This window comes from Hylaeus anthracinus, unplaced genomic scaffold (assembly GCF_026225885.1).
Source record: "Hylaeus anthracinus isolate JK02 unplaced genomic scaffold, UHH_iyHylAnth1.0_haploid 2, whole genome shotgun sequence".
Lineage (NCBI taxonomy): Eukaryota > Metazoa > Arthropoda > Insecta > Hymenoptera > Colletidae > Hylaeus > Hylaeus anthracinus.
In genome coordinates, this window is record NW_026534838.1 from 5,563,073 (window position 1) to 5,581,934 (window position 18,862).

The 18,862-nt window shown below is 36.8% G+C and overlaps 2 protein-coding genes across 3 annotated transcripts in view; both read right to left on the reverse strand.

Moving 5' to 3' along the window:
• The window catches only part of LOC128892834 (ankyrin repeat and death domain-containing protein 1A-like), a 29,716-nt gene extending 13,790 nt beyond the window's left edge, over positions 1 to 15,926 (reverse strand). Inside the window, exon 1 of one of the 2 annotated variants that reach the window (XM_054153398.1) lies at positions 13,980 to 15,926. The gene's annotated coding sequence lies outside the window, so the exon portion shown is untranslated. The remainder of the gene's footprint in view (positions 1 to 13,979) is intronic. The other variant, XM_054153397.1, reaches the window with a different exon arrangement.
• Positions 15,927 to 17,698: 1,772 nt separating this feature from the next.
• Positions 17,699 to 18,862, reverse strand: part of LOC128892996 (neuroendocrine convertase 1-like) — a 115,439-nt gene continuing 114,275 nt past the window's right edge. Inside the window, exon 14 of the mRNA XM_054153695.1 lies at positions 17,699 to 18,520. Within this exon, the coding sequence (XP_054009670.1) occupies positions 18,368 to 18,520 (153 nt within the window). The 3' untranslated portion in view covers positions 17,699 to 18,367. The remainder of the gene's footprint in view (positions 18,521 to 18,862) is intronic.

Genomic DNA, 18,862 nt, shown 5'->3' on the forward strand with positions numbered 1-18,862 from the left:
TATTGACAGCGTAACTTATTGCAACATCAATCGTGTGATTCCGTTTCGAAGAATTTATTAATTAAATCATGGGATCGATAATGATAAAAGGATTGTTTGTATGTAATTTCCTCCAATTATGCTCAACAGTATGAAATTTCAATTATATAATTGATGAAGGAACTTGGTTTTCCTCAAACAAAGATAGTAATGGAATTTTAATAAAAAAAGAAATAGCAAGTATAAACAGTAAATAAAACGAGACTACGTGTAAAGACTAAAATATTAAATAAAATGTAAATTCCAGTAAAGAACACAAATTTCTCTTAATATTTACATATTACATAATGTTTTCGTATTTGCATGTAGTCTCGTTTTATTTACTGTTTATATTTGCTTCTCATTTTTCTCTTAAATTCCATTACCATTTTTGTTTGAGAACACCCAAGTTCCTTCGTCAATTACATAATTGAAATTGTATAGTGTTGAACAAAATTGAAGCAGACAAATTACATACAAATAAATTAAGTATTTTTACCATTATCGATCTCAAGATTCCCTGCTGAAGCGATTGAACCGAGCACAGCTGTATCTAAGCCTTAGTAAAGTACTCAATTTCGTAATTGACTTCACCGTTTCGCAAAAAGAAATCGAATGGATCTTTGTCACTCGCGACAAGGGGGTAGCTGAAATCACGTTTGTCCAGAAATCGACTTCCTGCCTTCCCGCAGAAATCTAGAACACGTTGGGTAAGTGGTTCCTCCTGTGTAATTAGATAATTGAGCTTTGAATTGTGAAACGTAACTGATGATGACGTCTCTACTCTTGACGTTAAATACGTCACCTAATCGCAGCACCATCCTCTGCTGAGCCGGAAATCAAAACTTGAGATCCTCCAAACACTAGCATAAACTGGAGCATGATTCAACTCTGTTCGAGTCTGTATTATTCGAGATATTATTCTACTTTCAGAGTGTAATTTATATTTTCTAAGTTTTTTACGCAACTGCTGGTGTAATAAAAATATCAGTCTGTATTATTGCAGATATTATTCTACTTTCAGAGTGTAATTTATATTTTCTAACTTTTTCTTGCAACTGGTGGTGTAATAAAAATATCAGTTTGTATAATTGCAGATATTATTCTGTTTTGAGAGTGTAAATTATATTTTCTAATTTTTTGTCGCAACCTATGGTATAATAAACAAATCACCAGTTTCACTCAGTTAGTATATAAAAAGCGAAACTTCATCATCCGTTAAAACGTAAACCATTCATACCTCGATATCGAGGAACTTGTACCGGTCTCACAATAAACAGGCAAATTGCAGTAGTCAAGCGCGAGGAAGTCAATTGCCATAGAATTCGTTCGCACGCTCGAATCAGAGTTATCGCCCCGGCACTTCTGAAAAACCATGTTTATTTTCAACAGATGCTCGATTCACGCCTCGCGGATATCATTTAAGTGACCCCCTCGACGTTCTCCATCATGCAACGGTATTGACTCTTTGCGGAAAGTTTGATGGAGTTTATAACACGGAGTATACGCTCGGTTTTTCGAACGTCCGGGGGACAGAAGTTCTGTCGCGGAAGTATCGCCGGTCGGGACGTCAAAGGAAGACGACGCTTTGGAAATGTATAAACATGAAGCATTTCCTGCCAACTGAGCGCCGGTTTTGTTAGTTTTCCGTTCTCAAAGGAAGATATCGAATTATTTTCCAAGGCGCCTGCCGCGCTGGAGAAACACGTGGAATGAAATGACAACGCGTCTAAAATTTCCACTTGCTTCCGATGATTCTCCCGGCGCTGGTGAATTGGAGATGGAACTAATGGGATCCAATGCGCGGCCAATATTATGCCATTCCATCCTGGATCCTCTAGATTAGGCGCCAAACACGCGGTTCGATTCTTTAAATTGCGTGGAATTCATATAGACCTTTTTCGTTATACGAGTTATCACTTCCTTGGAGCAATAATATTTTAATAATTTTAATTACCCCACCTAGAAGGTCTCATAGAAACAAAAACAATCCGAAACACTACACGGAACATATGGCGTGAATATAAGGTGGATAGCTTCAGTGGATTCAGCCGTCATGGTCAGACATACATACGCACCGACGTTTTTATTTTTATATATGTCTGAACACATACATAGAATGGTTCTGGTTACTCTTTCATCTCTGATGTTTAGTTTACTATTCTTATTATCGAGTGCCATAAACTGTTAACTATTCTGAATTTAATAGTATTACTTAATAGTACTATTGTGAATATTCTACATTAAATAGTATATCTAAATTGTACTATTTTAATTTTTCGGTATACTTTTAATTATTATATTACATATCGACAAGATATTTATCGAGGATACAAAAAGATAACTTAAACCTAGTCATAATATTATAATATATCATATATATAAATACTGGTTTTACCATTCATATTAACGATACATGTATTACATACCATTTAAGCTTTATAAACAACACGAATTCTAAAGTCCTTTTTAAAGAAAACCCCTAGAAAATATGTATACAAATACATTTGTTGGTCAAACAAATGAAAATTAATCTCGTTTTTCCTATCGTTTGACGAATGACAAAGGAAATGTTTAACGACCTTCGGAATCAGCAAAGTCGCCACTGTAAAACGGAAAAACTGCTTGACAAGCAGAATCCAGGGTAGCAAAAAATTCCGTCGACCATTTCCGTCGGAATTGTCGTCGGTAGAAAAGTTTTAATAAGCACCTTCTTCCCCGCCTGCAGCCTATGTTCTCAACATTTTTACAATTCAATTTAATTACGAGGCGACCGTTTACAATCCCACAGGGGGAGGAGCAATTCCTCGCGAGAGTGGAGAACTGGGGCGTGCGGTTTCTGGAAAAATTCGCTGGACGCGAAGAGTTGAATTGGTCCGAAATGGACGGTCATTATCGTTTCCTCCGACTTTCTCCTACATTTTCGCGCCGGTTTCTGAAAGTAATCGAACGACGGTCTGTGTGACAAATTTGTTTGGTTGTTGGTTTGCAGGAATAGGGATTTTTCAGGATTTTATAGAATTTTATAGAAATTCTTATTGCCTTGGAAATATTTCTAATAAATTTTTTTAAGAAAATGTCAAAATTGCAAAGTTACGACCATTTATATTACAAACCATTCTGTTAGGAATCAACAATGTAGTTTGGTGCCTGTTATATTAAAAGTTACATTAAAAGCATTCTCTAGACTACGTACTCCAGAAATTTGTAAAAAGTTAAAATTGATTTTCTGATCTCAAGTTACTACAATTTCCTTGGAAGTACAAAGGAATGCTTCTATTCAGCTAAGGATTTGGGTCTCGACATACATAGTTGCTTGATGCTCGAAGACACTATTATCCTCTCGTTAACGAACCTAATCGTCACTTAATGATCCCGCGAAGGTGCAGCTTTAACGACGTCCTACGTCGAGATTCCTGAACCGAAATGTTGCCTGTCCGAGTCAAGGATCAATCGGACTCTGGTAAACATTCGCTGTGACATTGTTCTCGTTGTAACCATAGGTCACATTTACAGGAGGCATTGTCCAAATTCAGTTGAGCGAGGTATATGATTGGTATCGATCGTTACATGCAGTGGAAATCGTGTACGTCGCGATACAAGTGGATCGTTAGTGAACTTAACTATGATTATATTGTAAAACACAAATACTAACAAAAGAACGTAATATATTTCTCGAATATATGCAATTAATCGATTTTCAACGTCTAAAATTTTGGAAATAGCTGTGTTTAGTAATAATGAAGATTTCAAGTGGAATAATCCATATATGGTCAGACAGGAACTCACTTCGATTAAATAATAGATATTTCTCGAATATATCGTGCAATTGATCACTTTTCCACGTCTAAAATTTTGCCAAACGATGTGTTTAGTAATAATAAAGTTTTAAGTGGAATATTCCATTCATGGCGAGACAGGAATTGTCTAATAGGTATTTGTAATAATAGGTATTTCAAGTCTCGCTGAGCGAATCAAGAATGTGTCAATTTGAAAATTGAATAGCACGTGCTTAAATAGACGTTTTCAATGTTACCGTCGATACTATTAGAATACATTTAATTAATCATCGTTTGCAAAGGTAACACAGAGTAACGTCATTATTGGATTTTCCGTTCTCGTTTCCTGGTATGTTTGCTTTTGCCAGCTATCGATGACACGAAGTTCCAACAACCGGGACTAGAGAAATTGGACGAAGTGATATAATGGTTATCGCAGGGTACGCGTTACGAGAGTACTTAAACAATACTTGTACGATCGATTTCGCCGGGGGCACGAATATTCTTACACGTCGAATGTCAGGAGAAAGAGGGGAGCCCGCAGTGGCTTCGATTGACCTACAAATAACTGAAATAGAACCTTGGGTACATTTCGTATCTACAAGTCAATTTACGAAATTGACACATCTTTTTTTGTATAACAATATATAAAGATAGAAAAATAATTCTTGCTTGCCACCGGTCACTATTAACTTTGAGGTCGAACGTTCCAAGTGAAACGTTACCAAGTTTTTTTTAACGACTTGAAAACTTCAAATTTTAATTATATATAATAATATAATATAATATATAATAATTATATAATAATTTAAATTATTGTGTTTATTTGTATAAACACTGTCAAAGAGTGTAAGTTGTGAAAGAAACTTTTGGGACAACCTAATACATTGACTATGATTGTCACGTATGGAAAACATTGACTCCCTGTGCACATGGGCGAAATAACAATTTGTTTATTTTTGTTACAGAGTATACTTCGCCTCGGTTAGGTGATTCTAAGGATCATTCCTCCCAGCGAAATCGAGGATAGCGTCCCGAAGGAGAAAATAACAGAGTGATAAATTGCTTACGTTCTCTGCGCTTTATGAGAACGACCAGGTCATAAACCTGGAGGTCAAATACCGAAGAACGCGAATTATTCTCGGCAAGAAACATTGGACGCTGGAACGCAGATGTTCGAAAACACGAACTTTCCTTGGAACGGTTTTAAAACAGTTTCATCTAAGTCCAGATACAGACGGGGCGTAATGGACCGTGCTGTACAACCAACGCTAACTTTGAAGATTTATCGTGATCGTCCAACGAACGTAAGTATTACCAATCATTGGAACCTGTGTTCATGGAAATACTTGGAAATAAAAAGGTACTCGGTTTTTCAAAATATTAAGCAACTGAAATTTCACGTAGGCTCTGAATGCACAACCCAATTGATCTCTTTTTGCAACATACATTTTTATTTTTAATAATTTCAAAATTGCAGATTTATATTTCTATAATTGAAATTTCACGTAGGTTCACTCTACCTGAATGCACAACCCGATTAATCTATAATATTTTTTTGCACCATAGATTTTTATTTTCAATAATTTCAAAATTCCATCTCACTCTGCATTTCTGTTTTTATAATTGAAATTTCACGTAGGTTCACTCTACCTGAATGCACAATCCAAATGATCTATAATATCTTTTTGGAATACATTTTTATTTCTAACAATCCCAAAATTGCAGCTCACTCTGCATATCTATTTTTATAATTGAAATTCCACGTAGATTTTTTTCACCCTAACTGTACAACCCCAAGTGATCTGGCGCCCTTTTATCGCACTTTTATGCGATCTCAACCACACAGGGGAATAAAAGAAAAGTCACTGTCTTGACTAGAGATTTGGTTTACCGATCCAATAAGAAACAGAGGAAACGCAGCAGTTTCTCAGGAGAAAAGTGCCTCGAAGGTGGTCACAACTGGTGCTTTTACCTCGCGACCTTCGGCATGAATTTCTTACGGCGTCTTTAGTGAGCCGAGCTTTCTGGGCTAGCTTTTCGACCATATGCGCAAGTCGGAATTTTCGCTTTTGCGAACATTCGAGCGTCGATTCGACCTCTACACGCGCTGTGCGCGCTCTGCGAACCTGGCTAAAAATAACCACAATGCAACCACGCCGCAGGATGCCATTCTTCCCTGTTTCCTACGCGTTCGTTTTTCTAACCCCGTTTACCCATATTCCCGTCGCGATGTGTTCCGGGCTCTGTTCGAGTCCGCTTGGCGTGTCAATCCTGTATATCGCAGTAGATATTGCTCGTTAAAGGGTTAACCGCGATGCAAGGATCGATAACACGCTGGAAACATCTTCATTCTAAACCTTTACACTGGAAATTGTTCTCCTTCTCCTTCGATAACTCGTTCTATTTTTATTTTCAATTGTATTCATTTTGCAGCTCATCTTCTATTTCTATTTTTAGTAATAGTAAAATTGCAACACAAATCTTAGAAGTTAGTCACGAAGCTGAGACCCCTCGTAGACCCTTTGTAGGATTTTAAATACTTCATTTACACTGGTAATTGTTCTCTTCGTTCCTGGATAACTCGTTCTATTTTTATTTTCAATAGTATTAAATTTGCAGCTCATCCTCTATTTCTATTTTTACCACTATTAAAATTGCACCATAAATCTTGCTAGTTAGTCATCAAGCCGAGACTCTTCGTTGACCCCTTGTGGGAGAATTGACGTTCCAAGATCGATCCTCGCCAAATTTGGTGGTTCTCGCGAGGGCAGGTTCTTAGTTAGGACTCATGTCCTCCAGGACCTGTCTTGCATAACCATTTGCTGGGCGGTTGAGGTTGGACGCTGCAGAACATTGTCCAATATAATAGAAGTCACCCTTAATTATCTTCGATGATATGTTTGTAAATTTGTTCATGCAGAAACAAACTTGCATTCACCCTGTAGTAACAAATCAACCCTTATCGCAGTGATCCAATTTTATAATTAAATAGAAATGAAAAGTGCCTGGAACTTTCACAAAAATTTCTCATTTATCAGCTTCACTTTTACTCAGCTCTGACGTTCAAGTTTCTAACACTGCGTCCTCTCACTGGCCCTCCGATGACTTTTGCTCGTGCTTTCACCTGTAGATGAGAAACTGCTCCTTCGGTGATCGTAGAATGGACCGAGATTATCATTGACGCGGTACAACGTACCGCCGGTTTTATTTTTAGCACAAAGGCGGCTAAGGGAACGTGTGCGCGACGCTCGAGCGAAGGCGTCGCTCGTTCCACGATCATTCTTCATCCCCTGTCGCGGACGTTCCCCCATTTTTCTCGACCGTCTCGCTGTCGGTGGCAACGACAGAAAGGATGGCAAACAGGGGACGGTCACCGCTAATTACGTGACTTTTTGCCGTGGAATCGCTTGGTAAACGGTCGACCCTCTATTTACACAAATTCATTGATCCCCCGAGAGAAAACAAATGCCCAGAAATAAAATTCTCCTGATAATTCGAATAATTCTGTTCCCTTCTCGTTTTTCGGCTAGTGGTTGAATTTTTATTTAATTTCTCGTTTACCTTCTGTACTTAATTTTCGAAGTTCTAACTCTTCACTTTTAACCCTCTGCTCTTAATTGAAACCAGAGTCATAAAGGATTCGATATAGAGAATTAATTTCTACATATCCTGAAAAAGAAATAAAATGCTTCGAAGATAATTAAAAGGCTCGTTCGAATCGTCGAAGAAACGAATTTCCTTTCGACAACAATGAAAGACGCCTCTTTTATTTCCAGCGTACTCGAAATTCACAGTGACGTCAACGAGTGTTATTCTTCACCGGGGCGAAGCGAACTGTTACACAACCGCAGGGACATTGTCCTCAGGCACGAAAAAATAAGAATTAATTGACGGTTCATAGGAGAAACGTAAGTCACCGTTCATTTTTAAAGTTAAATTTCGCTAAGCAGTTTGAGAATGTCATATATTTCTCGGATATATCGTACAATTGATCGATTTTTCAATTATAAAATTGTGGAAAACGGTGTGTTTAGTAATAATGAAGTTTTAAGTGGAATAGTCCACATCATGGTCAGACATGAGTACATTTGGAGCGAGTAATAGGTATTTTCCGAATATATCGCACAACTGATCGATTTTCCAAGTATAAATTTGTGGAAAACGCTGTGTTTAGTAATAATGAAGTTTTAAGTGGAATACTCCATTCATGACCATACACGAATTCACTTGGATCCAATAATAGGTATTTCAAATTTCGCTAAGCGTGCTGAGAATGTACTCTATTTTTCGAATATATCGTGCAACTGATCGATTTTCCGAGTATGAAATTTTGGCAAACGCTGTGTTTAGTAATAATAAAGTTTTAAGTGGAATATTCCATTGATGTCCAGACACGAATTCACTATCTCGACTCGGTGGCTCTTAATAGTCGCGGCACCGTGTGTCGATGAAACTGATGACTTCCAGTTTCCATGCGCAATTAATTACGACCCTTTAGTGGGTCTTTTATCGCGACAAGCAGTTTCGATAGAAACCAGGCTCGCCCAGAGTTTCCCACTGCTTCGCCGATAATTCGAGCACGGTTTCGCGTAGATATATGCATATTCAGTGAACTCTGATATTGGCGCAGTCATATATCGCGGGCACAAAAATGTCTCGCACTTCGATTATCGATTGAAAGTTCCAATAACAGCGGCGTGCGAATCCTCTGCACCGGGCCAGTCTCCGGCATTAGTTTCGTTCCGTTCTGCATTTACAAAGGAGTATTCCACGGAATATTTCTTATTATTTTTAACGTGCAGTGCCTGTCATACTTTGAACATAATATAGTCCTTTTTATTTATAGTATCTGCTGTACCAGTAATATTTCGAATATAATATTGTCGTTTTTAATTAGTTGTTTATAGTAACTGAACTATCTATGAAAAAGGTGAACCTGCACAAATAAATTTTTGGCTACGTTACGTATTCAATATCTTGAATACAATTTGCATTTACATTAAACCAAATATATATTCTGACATATTACGTAAAATATTCTAACTCAATTCAGATCAGATGTATCTTCCAATATCGAACAAAGTATTATAGCGTCTAAGAGATCTAGAAATTTTACAAAAACACTTCATCGAAATTTCTACTCAAATAACCATTAGCTTACCAATTTCCCTATTAATGAAAAATGTACAACATTCATAACGAACTGAACCTCGCTTCACGAAAGTACTAGTAACGTCACCGAATTTTCAATTCGTTCAGCGAAACGTAAAATACCTGTTATTACAAGTGAATTCCTGTCTGACCATGAATGAAATATTCCACTTGAAACTTCATTATTACTAAACACAGCGTCTTCCAAAATTGTTGACGCGGAAAATTGATCAATTGCACGATATATTCGAGAAATACCTATCATTCGAACCAAGTGAATTCGTGTCTGGCCATGAATGGAGTATTCCACTTAAAATATCAAAAAATATATGTATTACATTCTCAGTACGCTTATCGAAACTTAAAGTATCTATTATTGGATCGAAGTCGCCGAATCTTGAATACTAGTTTTCAAGCAAGATAAATTACATCGTTCGATAAAGGTAACTGATGATGCGCGCGGATACTCAATACAGCATCTGAATGCGGCAGCTATTAACCCAGATCGTGGAATTCGGATTTCTAGCTGGCATTGAATACGGCCAATGATGCGCGTGTTTCACGGATTCAACGACACGGTCGCGTAACAAGTCACTCGGAGGACGCCGCGGTCCTTTCATCTATTCGGGATCGGTGTTCGTGCCGGAACACCTGCCATCGTGCTCTTCAGAATAAAAAGGAAATTCACCCCCGAGCCATTTATCACCTGCCATTCGTTCTGTCAATAAGTCAGGGGAGACGTTTCAATTTATTCTCGAACCTCTGCTTCACCGACGAACGTTTTAAGGAGTTTCTCTATCGCGAATCTATCGAATCCATTTGCAAATTTATTAAAATATCGTTTATACGTGTAAAAGTAACCTTGGCAAATTTCAAAGCTGCACGTCATTACTTAGCTGCAAAAAGATTACAAATATTCCCTCGAAACTGTTTAGGAATAAAGTATTTCTATAAAGGATGTTTCTGAATCACACTTTAGGAATTTTTTTAGAATCTATAAAACGATCAACTACTACAATATTTTTGGCAAAGTGAACTACGACATTTAAAATAGTTCTCTGGCACGTTTCAAAATGTTTGGAGTTTCCACGGATTTACTCGAGTATATTTTCGTGAAATGACTTGTGGAGGATCTGAAGTTGCTTTTAAGTAGGAAACTTTATACCGCTTTTAGCAGTATAACTTTTCTTTCATTCACGATAGCGCCTGTCTACTCGCGAAGCTGTTAAACGGCAGACGAAACTGATCCAGATAGCTGTTTTTGTTTGCTCACCTGCCAGTCAACGTATTAGACACGTCAAGCGATACGAACAAGTTTGTACAACGTGAGGCTTCTTCTCGAAACTTTGTACATTAATTGTAATAATAAGCCGCAAGAGTTTGAAATTAATCTACTATTAAATTATTACTCGAGCCTTATCGATCTGAAACACCACGTCATTTCTATTTAATAAATTCAAGTATCAGATTTTTTTATATTTTACTCGTATCGCAATGCAAAGAAACACCTCTGCTTTGAATAATTTCTAAAGTTTATACGATTCTGAACGTCGACGTCGGCCCAAGTAAATTAAACAAAAAGAGTCATGTTTGCAGGAAAGTTATCTTCCGGCTAAACTCCGTTGAAACTTAATTGCACTTTATTCCTTCTGCTTTTCATCCCGTTTGTCCTATCCCCTCAAGTCTGCATACACTTTTTTCAATCCAAGTATCAGTAGGATTTTTACAATTTTGCGAAATTACAAACGGGCAGATCAGAATTACAACAGAATTAGGAATTTTCACTACGTAACTGAACCCTTTGTATGTATTAATATTTAAACATTTTCTTTTTAAGCTTTAAAAACAATTGAACAGTTTTCTCTTCGAGCTTCAAAAAGAACTCGATACCTTTCTTTATAAGTTCTAGAAACAATTAAAAAAAAATTTCTTTTCGAACTTTAAGCAGGACTTTGAACTTCTCTCTGCAAGTATCAAAAACAATTGGAAGAACTTCTTTTCAAGTTTTTCAAAAAAATTCCGCGAGAAACTTACAAACTGTCTTTTTAGGTTTCAAAGAAAATTAAGGAAACTTTTGTTCGAGTTTTTGGTAGAAATTTTACCAAAAAATCTTAGACAAATGCAATGATCCCCAGAAGTTGGATAATTAAAAATTCCATGCTTTGTAGAAGGAAGATGCAATAACTTCTACAAGCGGCGTTCTGTGTGGGTCGTTAATTAAACGGCTTGGAAGTCGGGAAAAATAAACCCTTGGCTCAGTCACGACCGTCACGCGATGATCGCCGCCAGATTTAATGATTTTTCCTCGAGTGTGATCGACCTGACGGGGGCGAAGAGTTCGTGTAGCGTACTCGAGCTCACGTTATTTAAAATATCAAAATGTTTCTTGTCCTATCTCGACCTCGTCAATAAAAGCTCAATTTTCATGTAAAAACCGAAATGGTATTTGTTTTATTCTTATTCTAGATGACGTTCATGCCAAGTTTTTAAAAAGTGCACGTAATACGAATGCAACATTATGGATACGTACTATTATGAATAGAGTGTACACAAAGCTTATAGAAATCGTACAGAAGAAATGGGTCGTGAAAGTATAAATGCCCGTGCATGTTAATATTTAAACAATGCTGTCCCGATAATTTTTGTATAAAAATGTATGTCAACGGTCCAGCTTTTTTTTCGTAAAAGTTTAACCAGGTGGAACTGAAAAGTATCGATATCGAATTCCAAATTTTCACGTTGTAATAAATAAAACGTTATTATCGTGTGCAATACGAGACTCGTGTTATCAATTTTATAGCTCTGTTTTTAGCTGTTTGTTTTACAACGCGATCCATAATGAACCAATTATGGTAATGAATCGTCTACGTTGGACTCCACGTTAAATGCGAAAATATAAATCACGCGCTCTCGTGGTTGTTAATTTGAAAATTGTAGGGATCCTTTTCGACCCTTAAGCTCGAATGTTCCTCATAATATTCGAGGGTTGTCCAGCACGTCGTTTATTATGTAGCAAATTAATTACAAACTCGTTGCTTTAACTCTGACTTCAAAAAAAGAAAGGTATCGCGTATCATCAATTATTTATCCGTTATTTTTAACTAGTTTCAAGAATATTTAAATTTCTCCACAAAAATCCAACTTTCTAGAAAGAAGAAATGTTCTCGGACTTCAGGAACACCCTTTATTTACTGCAAATAGCAAAGAATGTTATCGTTGTGTAGGGTATCGGAAACTATCGCGAAGTACCATGTAATAAGCAACGTACGAACTCTCTTCGTTATTTTCTATCGTTGAATTCATCCCTTGGAGCTACTGACAAACAACGGGCCACTCTCTGAAAACGATGAAATAAATCCTGAGTAATTTCGCCCGAGCAACCCCACGTCACGCGTACGGAGAACCCCCAGCGATACGGGTCTAGGAACTGCCCTAGGGGTTGTTAAATTACCGTGTTTTACTTTCCTGACCGTTATTAAATACAACAGAGGGTGAAACGTATTTTTATTAGTCAATATTTAATCCCCTTGGTATTTCTACATTCCTCGATGTTTCGTGATTTTTAAAATTTACGCGATGTGGTTTCAGATTTCAATACGTAACAGCCAATCCCATAAATATTCGCATCCTCTATGTCTACCGAAGACGTTTCATTAAATTAAATAATTTTGATATTACCAAATGAATTTCTCGTTATAAATATGTATATGAGTAAGGTTACATATGTATATATTTATACAAACATACGTTTGGAAGTATCAAACCTATCTTTAATTTAAACAAATTTCTTCATGTGTTTGTATGTTGGCGTTTGTGTTGCATTGTACCTCGGGAGTTGCTTGTTAGAAATTCATGAAATTTAGAGTGAAGACTTCTAATGACTAATAGGCCTCTACTGAAATGCTATAGTTAATTAATTGTTTGTCAGAAATTCATGAAATTTAGAGTGAAGATTTCTAATGACTAATAGACCTCTATTCTATTAAGATGGTATTTAATTAAAAAAAAAAAATAAGGATGGTTAATAAATTTGCTGTGTGAGTATATGTATATTTACATTTGTTTTTCTAAGTGTCTCAGGATTGCTTTTTACAAGAGAATAATTTAACAATTTAACATGGAGATTTCATTACATGAGTACTGATGTCATTGCATTAAAAAAGGAACAGTAGAAAAATGTTAGAAAAATGTTGTAACCCCGAAAATAATTTTAAGCATTGATTCAGGTTCCGAATCCGCCCCGAAACCGACAATTTTTTCGCATCCTTTGTTCTGCCCTATCCTACTCGAAACTCCGAAAAAGTAGTATTATTTAGATCTCGCGTGTCACTTCCAATTCCGAGATAAAAAAAGTTCCTCACGTCACATTCAATCCTGAGATAAAAACAGGCTCTCGACGTGCGTGGCACGTTAACTCCGACTCCGGGACAAAAGTCTCTCGACGTGCGTTATTTTCCAGGTTAAAGGGTTAAAAGTGGGCGTACAATACGTTTGATATATTCCATCGATTCGCGAGCGGGGAAATTGATAATAAAAACAGCGAATTTATTTTATATCATTCACGGTAACAGTTAACAACGAGTGTTCCATAACGAACAATTCACGTCGCAACGAGCCAGAGGTGTGCTCGAAGAAATCGTAATTAAATTAATTAAAAATCCACAGGGTTGCGTGGCACGATCGCGCGGAAGTTCGAGCGCCAAGAAAGAGATTCCCGCCTTTCCTGCCCCCTTCGGAACATCCCCTGTAAGAGGAGATAACCGAGGAGGGGTTGCTGGTGGCTAATTGACGAGATTCGCGCCGAGTGGAAGGCATTCGAGGCAAAATGTAGCTTCAACGAAGCTGCAGTCACTGTGCCCTGCATCGTCACGCCCATTTATCACTGTCTAATTACCGTTGAAAGCAACCCCCTACTCAATTAACGTTTTCGTCTTCCGCTCCATGCGTTTCGGTCGCACGTTTTTCCCGCGAAATTTCTCGTTTACTTCGTCTCCTAGAGAGATAGGAAGAAATTGCAAATTTACTCACGCGTCTCGGTTCCTTTTAGGGGGTGGTTTCGGTGTCGTTGTTTCCTGGATCCTCGTGTAGGCTCGCAAGGGGTGGCAGGTGTTCTTGCCGAGAGAAGGGACACCGTCGACGTTCCGTTTCCGTAACGAGCGACGTTCCACGACGTTCACGGCACCAAGGGCGGCATGCTACTGCCCGAATCATCCCTGTTTCGCCCCCGACTCACCCTATTATTCGGTCGACGGCAGCGCGGCTGGGTGGTGGGTTCGACGACTACGATAGGCGTCCGTAGCGGTACAAATTCGAGGCTTCCTCGTTGTCCTTTGTTTTCGCTGTCATTGTTGCGCGTTGTCTCTCCCATTTGCTTTCGGTCCAGGAACCGCAGCCCTTATTTCGATTCACCTGGACATCTATGCTTCCATTACATTTTTCTAAAGGTCTAAATTAGGGGTTGGGAACGTTTTCACGTTGGAATGCTGCTTTGGGATTCGTGAATTTTATTTTAGAACGCTACTTCTTTGTTAAACCCATAACGTTTTATTTTTATTTTTTTTTATAATGAAAGAAGTCCAACATATTTTTAGTATTGTGTAAAAATTTGCAATCATCATTACTTGAAATTGTCTGGCATTTCTCTGATGTCTATGCAAATATCCTCTGGCACTCGAAGGGTAAAATAATTCTGTAATAATAATTACAGGAAAAAAAATTCAAATCTCACGTTTGCAATTATTATTACAGAATTCATTGCAAATGTTTGGACTCACTGCGTGTTAAGAATCGTAATTAAATTAATTAAAAATCTACAGATAGGGGATGCTAAAAATATGATGCGTACGAGAAGAGTTGCTACACTCGTTATAATTTATTACACTTAAATTCATTTTTCTGGATTCTTTTTCCAGTGTTTCGATGTGAGCAACATCCTTCAATGTATAATTGAGTCAGGCCTACTTGAATATAGAAAGGTTACTTTAAGACGAGTGCAGCATACCTGGAATGAAACTTGTACGTGATGCTTTCGACTATTTCAGAGAGCGCAATCATTTATACATCGATCGTAGCCTACATTTTTGGAATACAAGGCAGCTCGATGCTTACTCGAACGGATTTCCGTAAATTCTACACGAATTTATACCGAGACTTGAATCATTCATCGATGAGGCTATTTTACAAATTTGTTGTGTATGTACTCAGGGAAAAATTATATTTGAAATTAGAAAGCTCTACTATTACTGCCATTTTAGAATATTAAAAATATAGCTAGGAAGCTATTCTTCAAATTTAAGAAAACAGTGTCAGGTACGTACTCAGGGATAAATTATATTTCAAATCAGAAAACTCCACTATTATTATTTCTATAGAATATTTAAAAAAAAAAACAAACAAAATATATACACGTCGAATTGAGTAACCTTCTTTTCCAAGTCGGTCAAAAATATTATTTACCTTTGTCATACTCATGGTTAACTAATTTCTCTTGCAAAGGCCAGTTTGATTGCCGTTTCATTAATTAAGTCCGTCCCCTGCAAATTTGTTTAAAATTAACTATGTTTGCCTCCCCCAGTGTGACCAATATTAATTTCCAGTCGATTTGCGAAAATATTATAGCTTTTCCGATGGTTTCGACGACCAACGCAATTAATTCACGGGAACTTAATTAAAGGCAACCGACAAGGCAAACAGTTTTAAACGACCGTGACATAATTCACGATTATTATAACAAATGTCCGAAATTAGCGCGTAATAATCGAGTCGACATTGAGAGCATTTATTGGAATACGTGTTACGAGGATAAATCACACACGGTGTTGCATAAAAATGCGACTTCTCTGAAATCGCGCGAATATTACGCGGTAATGCATAACCTGGGAACGTTGGCTGTGAAATATGGCGAAAGCTATTAGCGTGGCTCGCCAGCCATTCTGCGAGTTGCCCTTAAAGGGTGGGTCCAAATGAAATTTTCACGAAAACCATCTGCTCCCTGAAGCAGCGAGTCGCGTACCTCTATCGTTACAGTAATTCGGTTATCATCTTATTCGCTTTATCTCCGAAATTTAGTTCACTAATCCTTAGACGACCGCGCGATCATACTTTGCATAAAGTACGCATCGAAGTCTGTAACGGGCCCTAATTAGGATAATCATATGTTAAAAGTCTCTTTAAAAAATTTTAATTTAGTTTAATCATACGAAGGGTTATGCTGCTTGTTGGAAAAAGTAATGTTGCAAGCGCTTCGAAGTAAAAATAATTGTGGAAGCAATAGTATGTAATTTAGTATGTCAATTAGTAAAGAAAAATATATAGAAAGGTTTTTAGAAGAGGGATTTAGGATAGTGGTTTCTAATTATAATTATATATTATAATGAAACATGAATGATATTTAAAAAGCATAATTTTAGAATTTCTGTTGGAAGAAAAATCCTTTAGTTGACCTTGATACTGTTTTCTAATCATTCACAAATGGTATTGAAGTATACGTAATTAAATATTATAATGAAACCTGAATGATATTTAAAGAGCATAATTCAAAAATTCCCGTTAGAAGAAAAATACTTCACTTGAACTTCATTATATTTCCATATGTAAATGTCCTGGATCTTCTTGAGGCTTGAAAAATCGCGACATGGTTACGTAAATCTCGAAAGCTCTCGAATCGCGTAATTACAAAGCTTGTGCACGTTAATAGAGATTCATTGATGAAACCACTTGGAGAATCGTTAATCGAGTACACGTAAACGTCTGCCAAGAAATTAACTTCTTCGTGAATTGCGCTCGATCTCCGCTGCTACGCCCCCTGATTACGGAAAGGGTAGGGTTTCCAATTTAGGTGGTAGAATTTTAAGGAACCGTAATTGCATTTCATGGACGAGGAAGAATATCTGATCTCGGTCGCGTTCTATTTAAAACATGTTCCACCGCGTCCATGTTCGATATCGTTTTCATCTCTTCTTCCAAGTAACCTGACAGTGATAATAATACCCTTTCCCTGAGAAATCATTAACCCTAGGAAGACAGAGCTACGATGAGAATTCCTCGAACCCTGGCAGGATATCGGTAAACTTGAATGGGAAACGATCTGAAAATAAATATAACCAAGGAGGAGGATAATTTAAAAGGAAGTGGACCAATAATATCGAATAAAATACTTAGCTTTGATTTTTAACTCTTCAAAGTTCAGATTTTCTGATTTCAGTACAGGCCTGTCTTATGTTTTGAAAATATAAAAGGAAGTGGAGCAGTGATATTGAACAAAATTCTTAGCTTTACTTTTTAACCCTTCAAGGTCCAGATTTTTTTATTTCAGTACAGCTCTGTCTTATGTTTTGATAATATAAAAGGAAACCAGTGTAAAAGGGAACCAGTGATATTGAATAAAATTCTTAGCTTTGATTTTTAACCCTTCGCAGTTCAGATTTTCTGATTTCAGTACAGTTCTGTCTTATATCATGAAAATATAAAAGGAGTGGACCAATAATATTGAATAAAATTCTTACCTTTGATTTTTATCACAGGTAATAACAGCTTCCTACACTAGGAAAGGAACACTAACAAATCATAACATATTAATTTCATTAGTGCCATTATTTTAACAAATTATATTTGATACTCAATTCAAGAAGAGTTAACTACCTATTTTATAAGAAAGTATAGACCAAAGTTCTTTAAATATATCTAGTTCATTAACAACATAAATAAAATAATAATAGTATAACACCAGACATTTTATAAAATTTATTTCTTAAATTGTGTAAACTCAAAACAATCTTTTCGTTATTCGTTACATTTTGCGAACTGTCACAGACAACAAAATTTGAATATTGTGTCAAAACTGGTCCTATTTCGGCGTAAAGTAGGAACCCCAGGCTCACGACGCCTCCCTGAAATTCGGTGTTTGTTTGCTGTGCGTTGCAGAACGGTAAGCTGTTACAAAGGCGGTGTATAGATGGTTCGGTGTGCGTGAACATGGAAAACAAGTGCTTTAGGATGTTGTTCGAGCCGTAATACGACATCATGGTGGGACATCTAGCCGGTGAACATCGTTTGACCGTGTTATATTTAACGCAAACGATGGCCAGGTGTTTGGTGAACAGTAGTGAAGGAAATGTCCTACATGACACCACGTTGTAGGCTCTTTTTTATTTCTGGGAGGCATAGGGTGTTAGTAATCAAATATAAATATTCGTATCCTTTTTGTTTATTGAAGGACATTGTCTAAATTAAATGATAGGTTTAATGTTTCCAAAAATTTTTTTATTGCGAGTATATAAACGTGTAAAGTCTATTTGTGTACATATGGATAATGAAGGATTTATTTGAAAATATTAAAGGTGTCGTTTAATTTAGACAGAGTTCTTTAATAAACGTAGGGGGTACGGATACTTGTTGGAGTGACTGTAGTGACTTCTTCAAACACGAGATTCTTCAATGTAAACTGGTAAAAGTTGCTCGATCAATTGTTCTTCATAGATGTCGTTTGTTTCGAGGACTCGTGGCTCGGGACCCTCGTGTTTGCTCTTGAGCATGTCGTCCATTGGTCCTTTTACGTCAGAGGGTTCATTCTGTAACAAGATACGAGTTAACATCGACTGGAAATAGAACTTAGAACAGGAAGATTTAAGGCTTCAGGCTTACCAATATTTATCTTTCATTTACAATTTTTCAAATTAATCATAATATAAATACTGAGGAGATAAGACCATTTTTATTTTTGAAGTTTATTGAGGAAAAAGAGTTTTTATGTTTCTTCAGGATCAAGTTATTTTTTAGGATCATAATTACTAGAATTGTCTATTCAAATTCCTCGAAAATTAAATTGATTTTAATTCAATATTCATTGAGTATGAAATGCTTTGATCAAATTAAATGCTTGCACAAAATGGGCTGCATCGATAACATATACA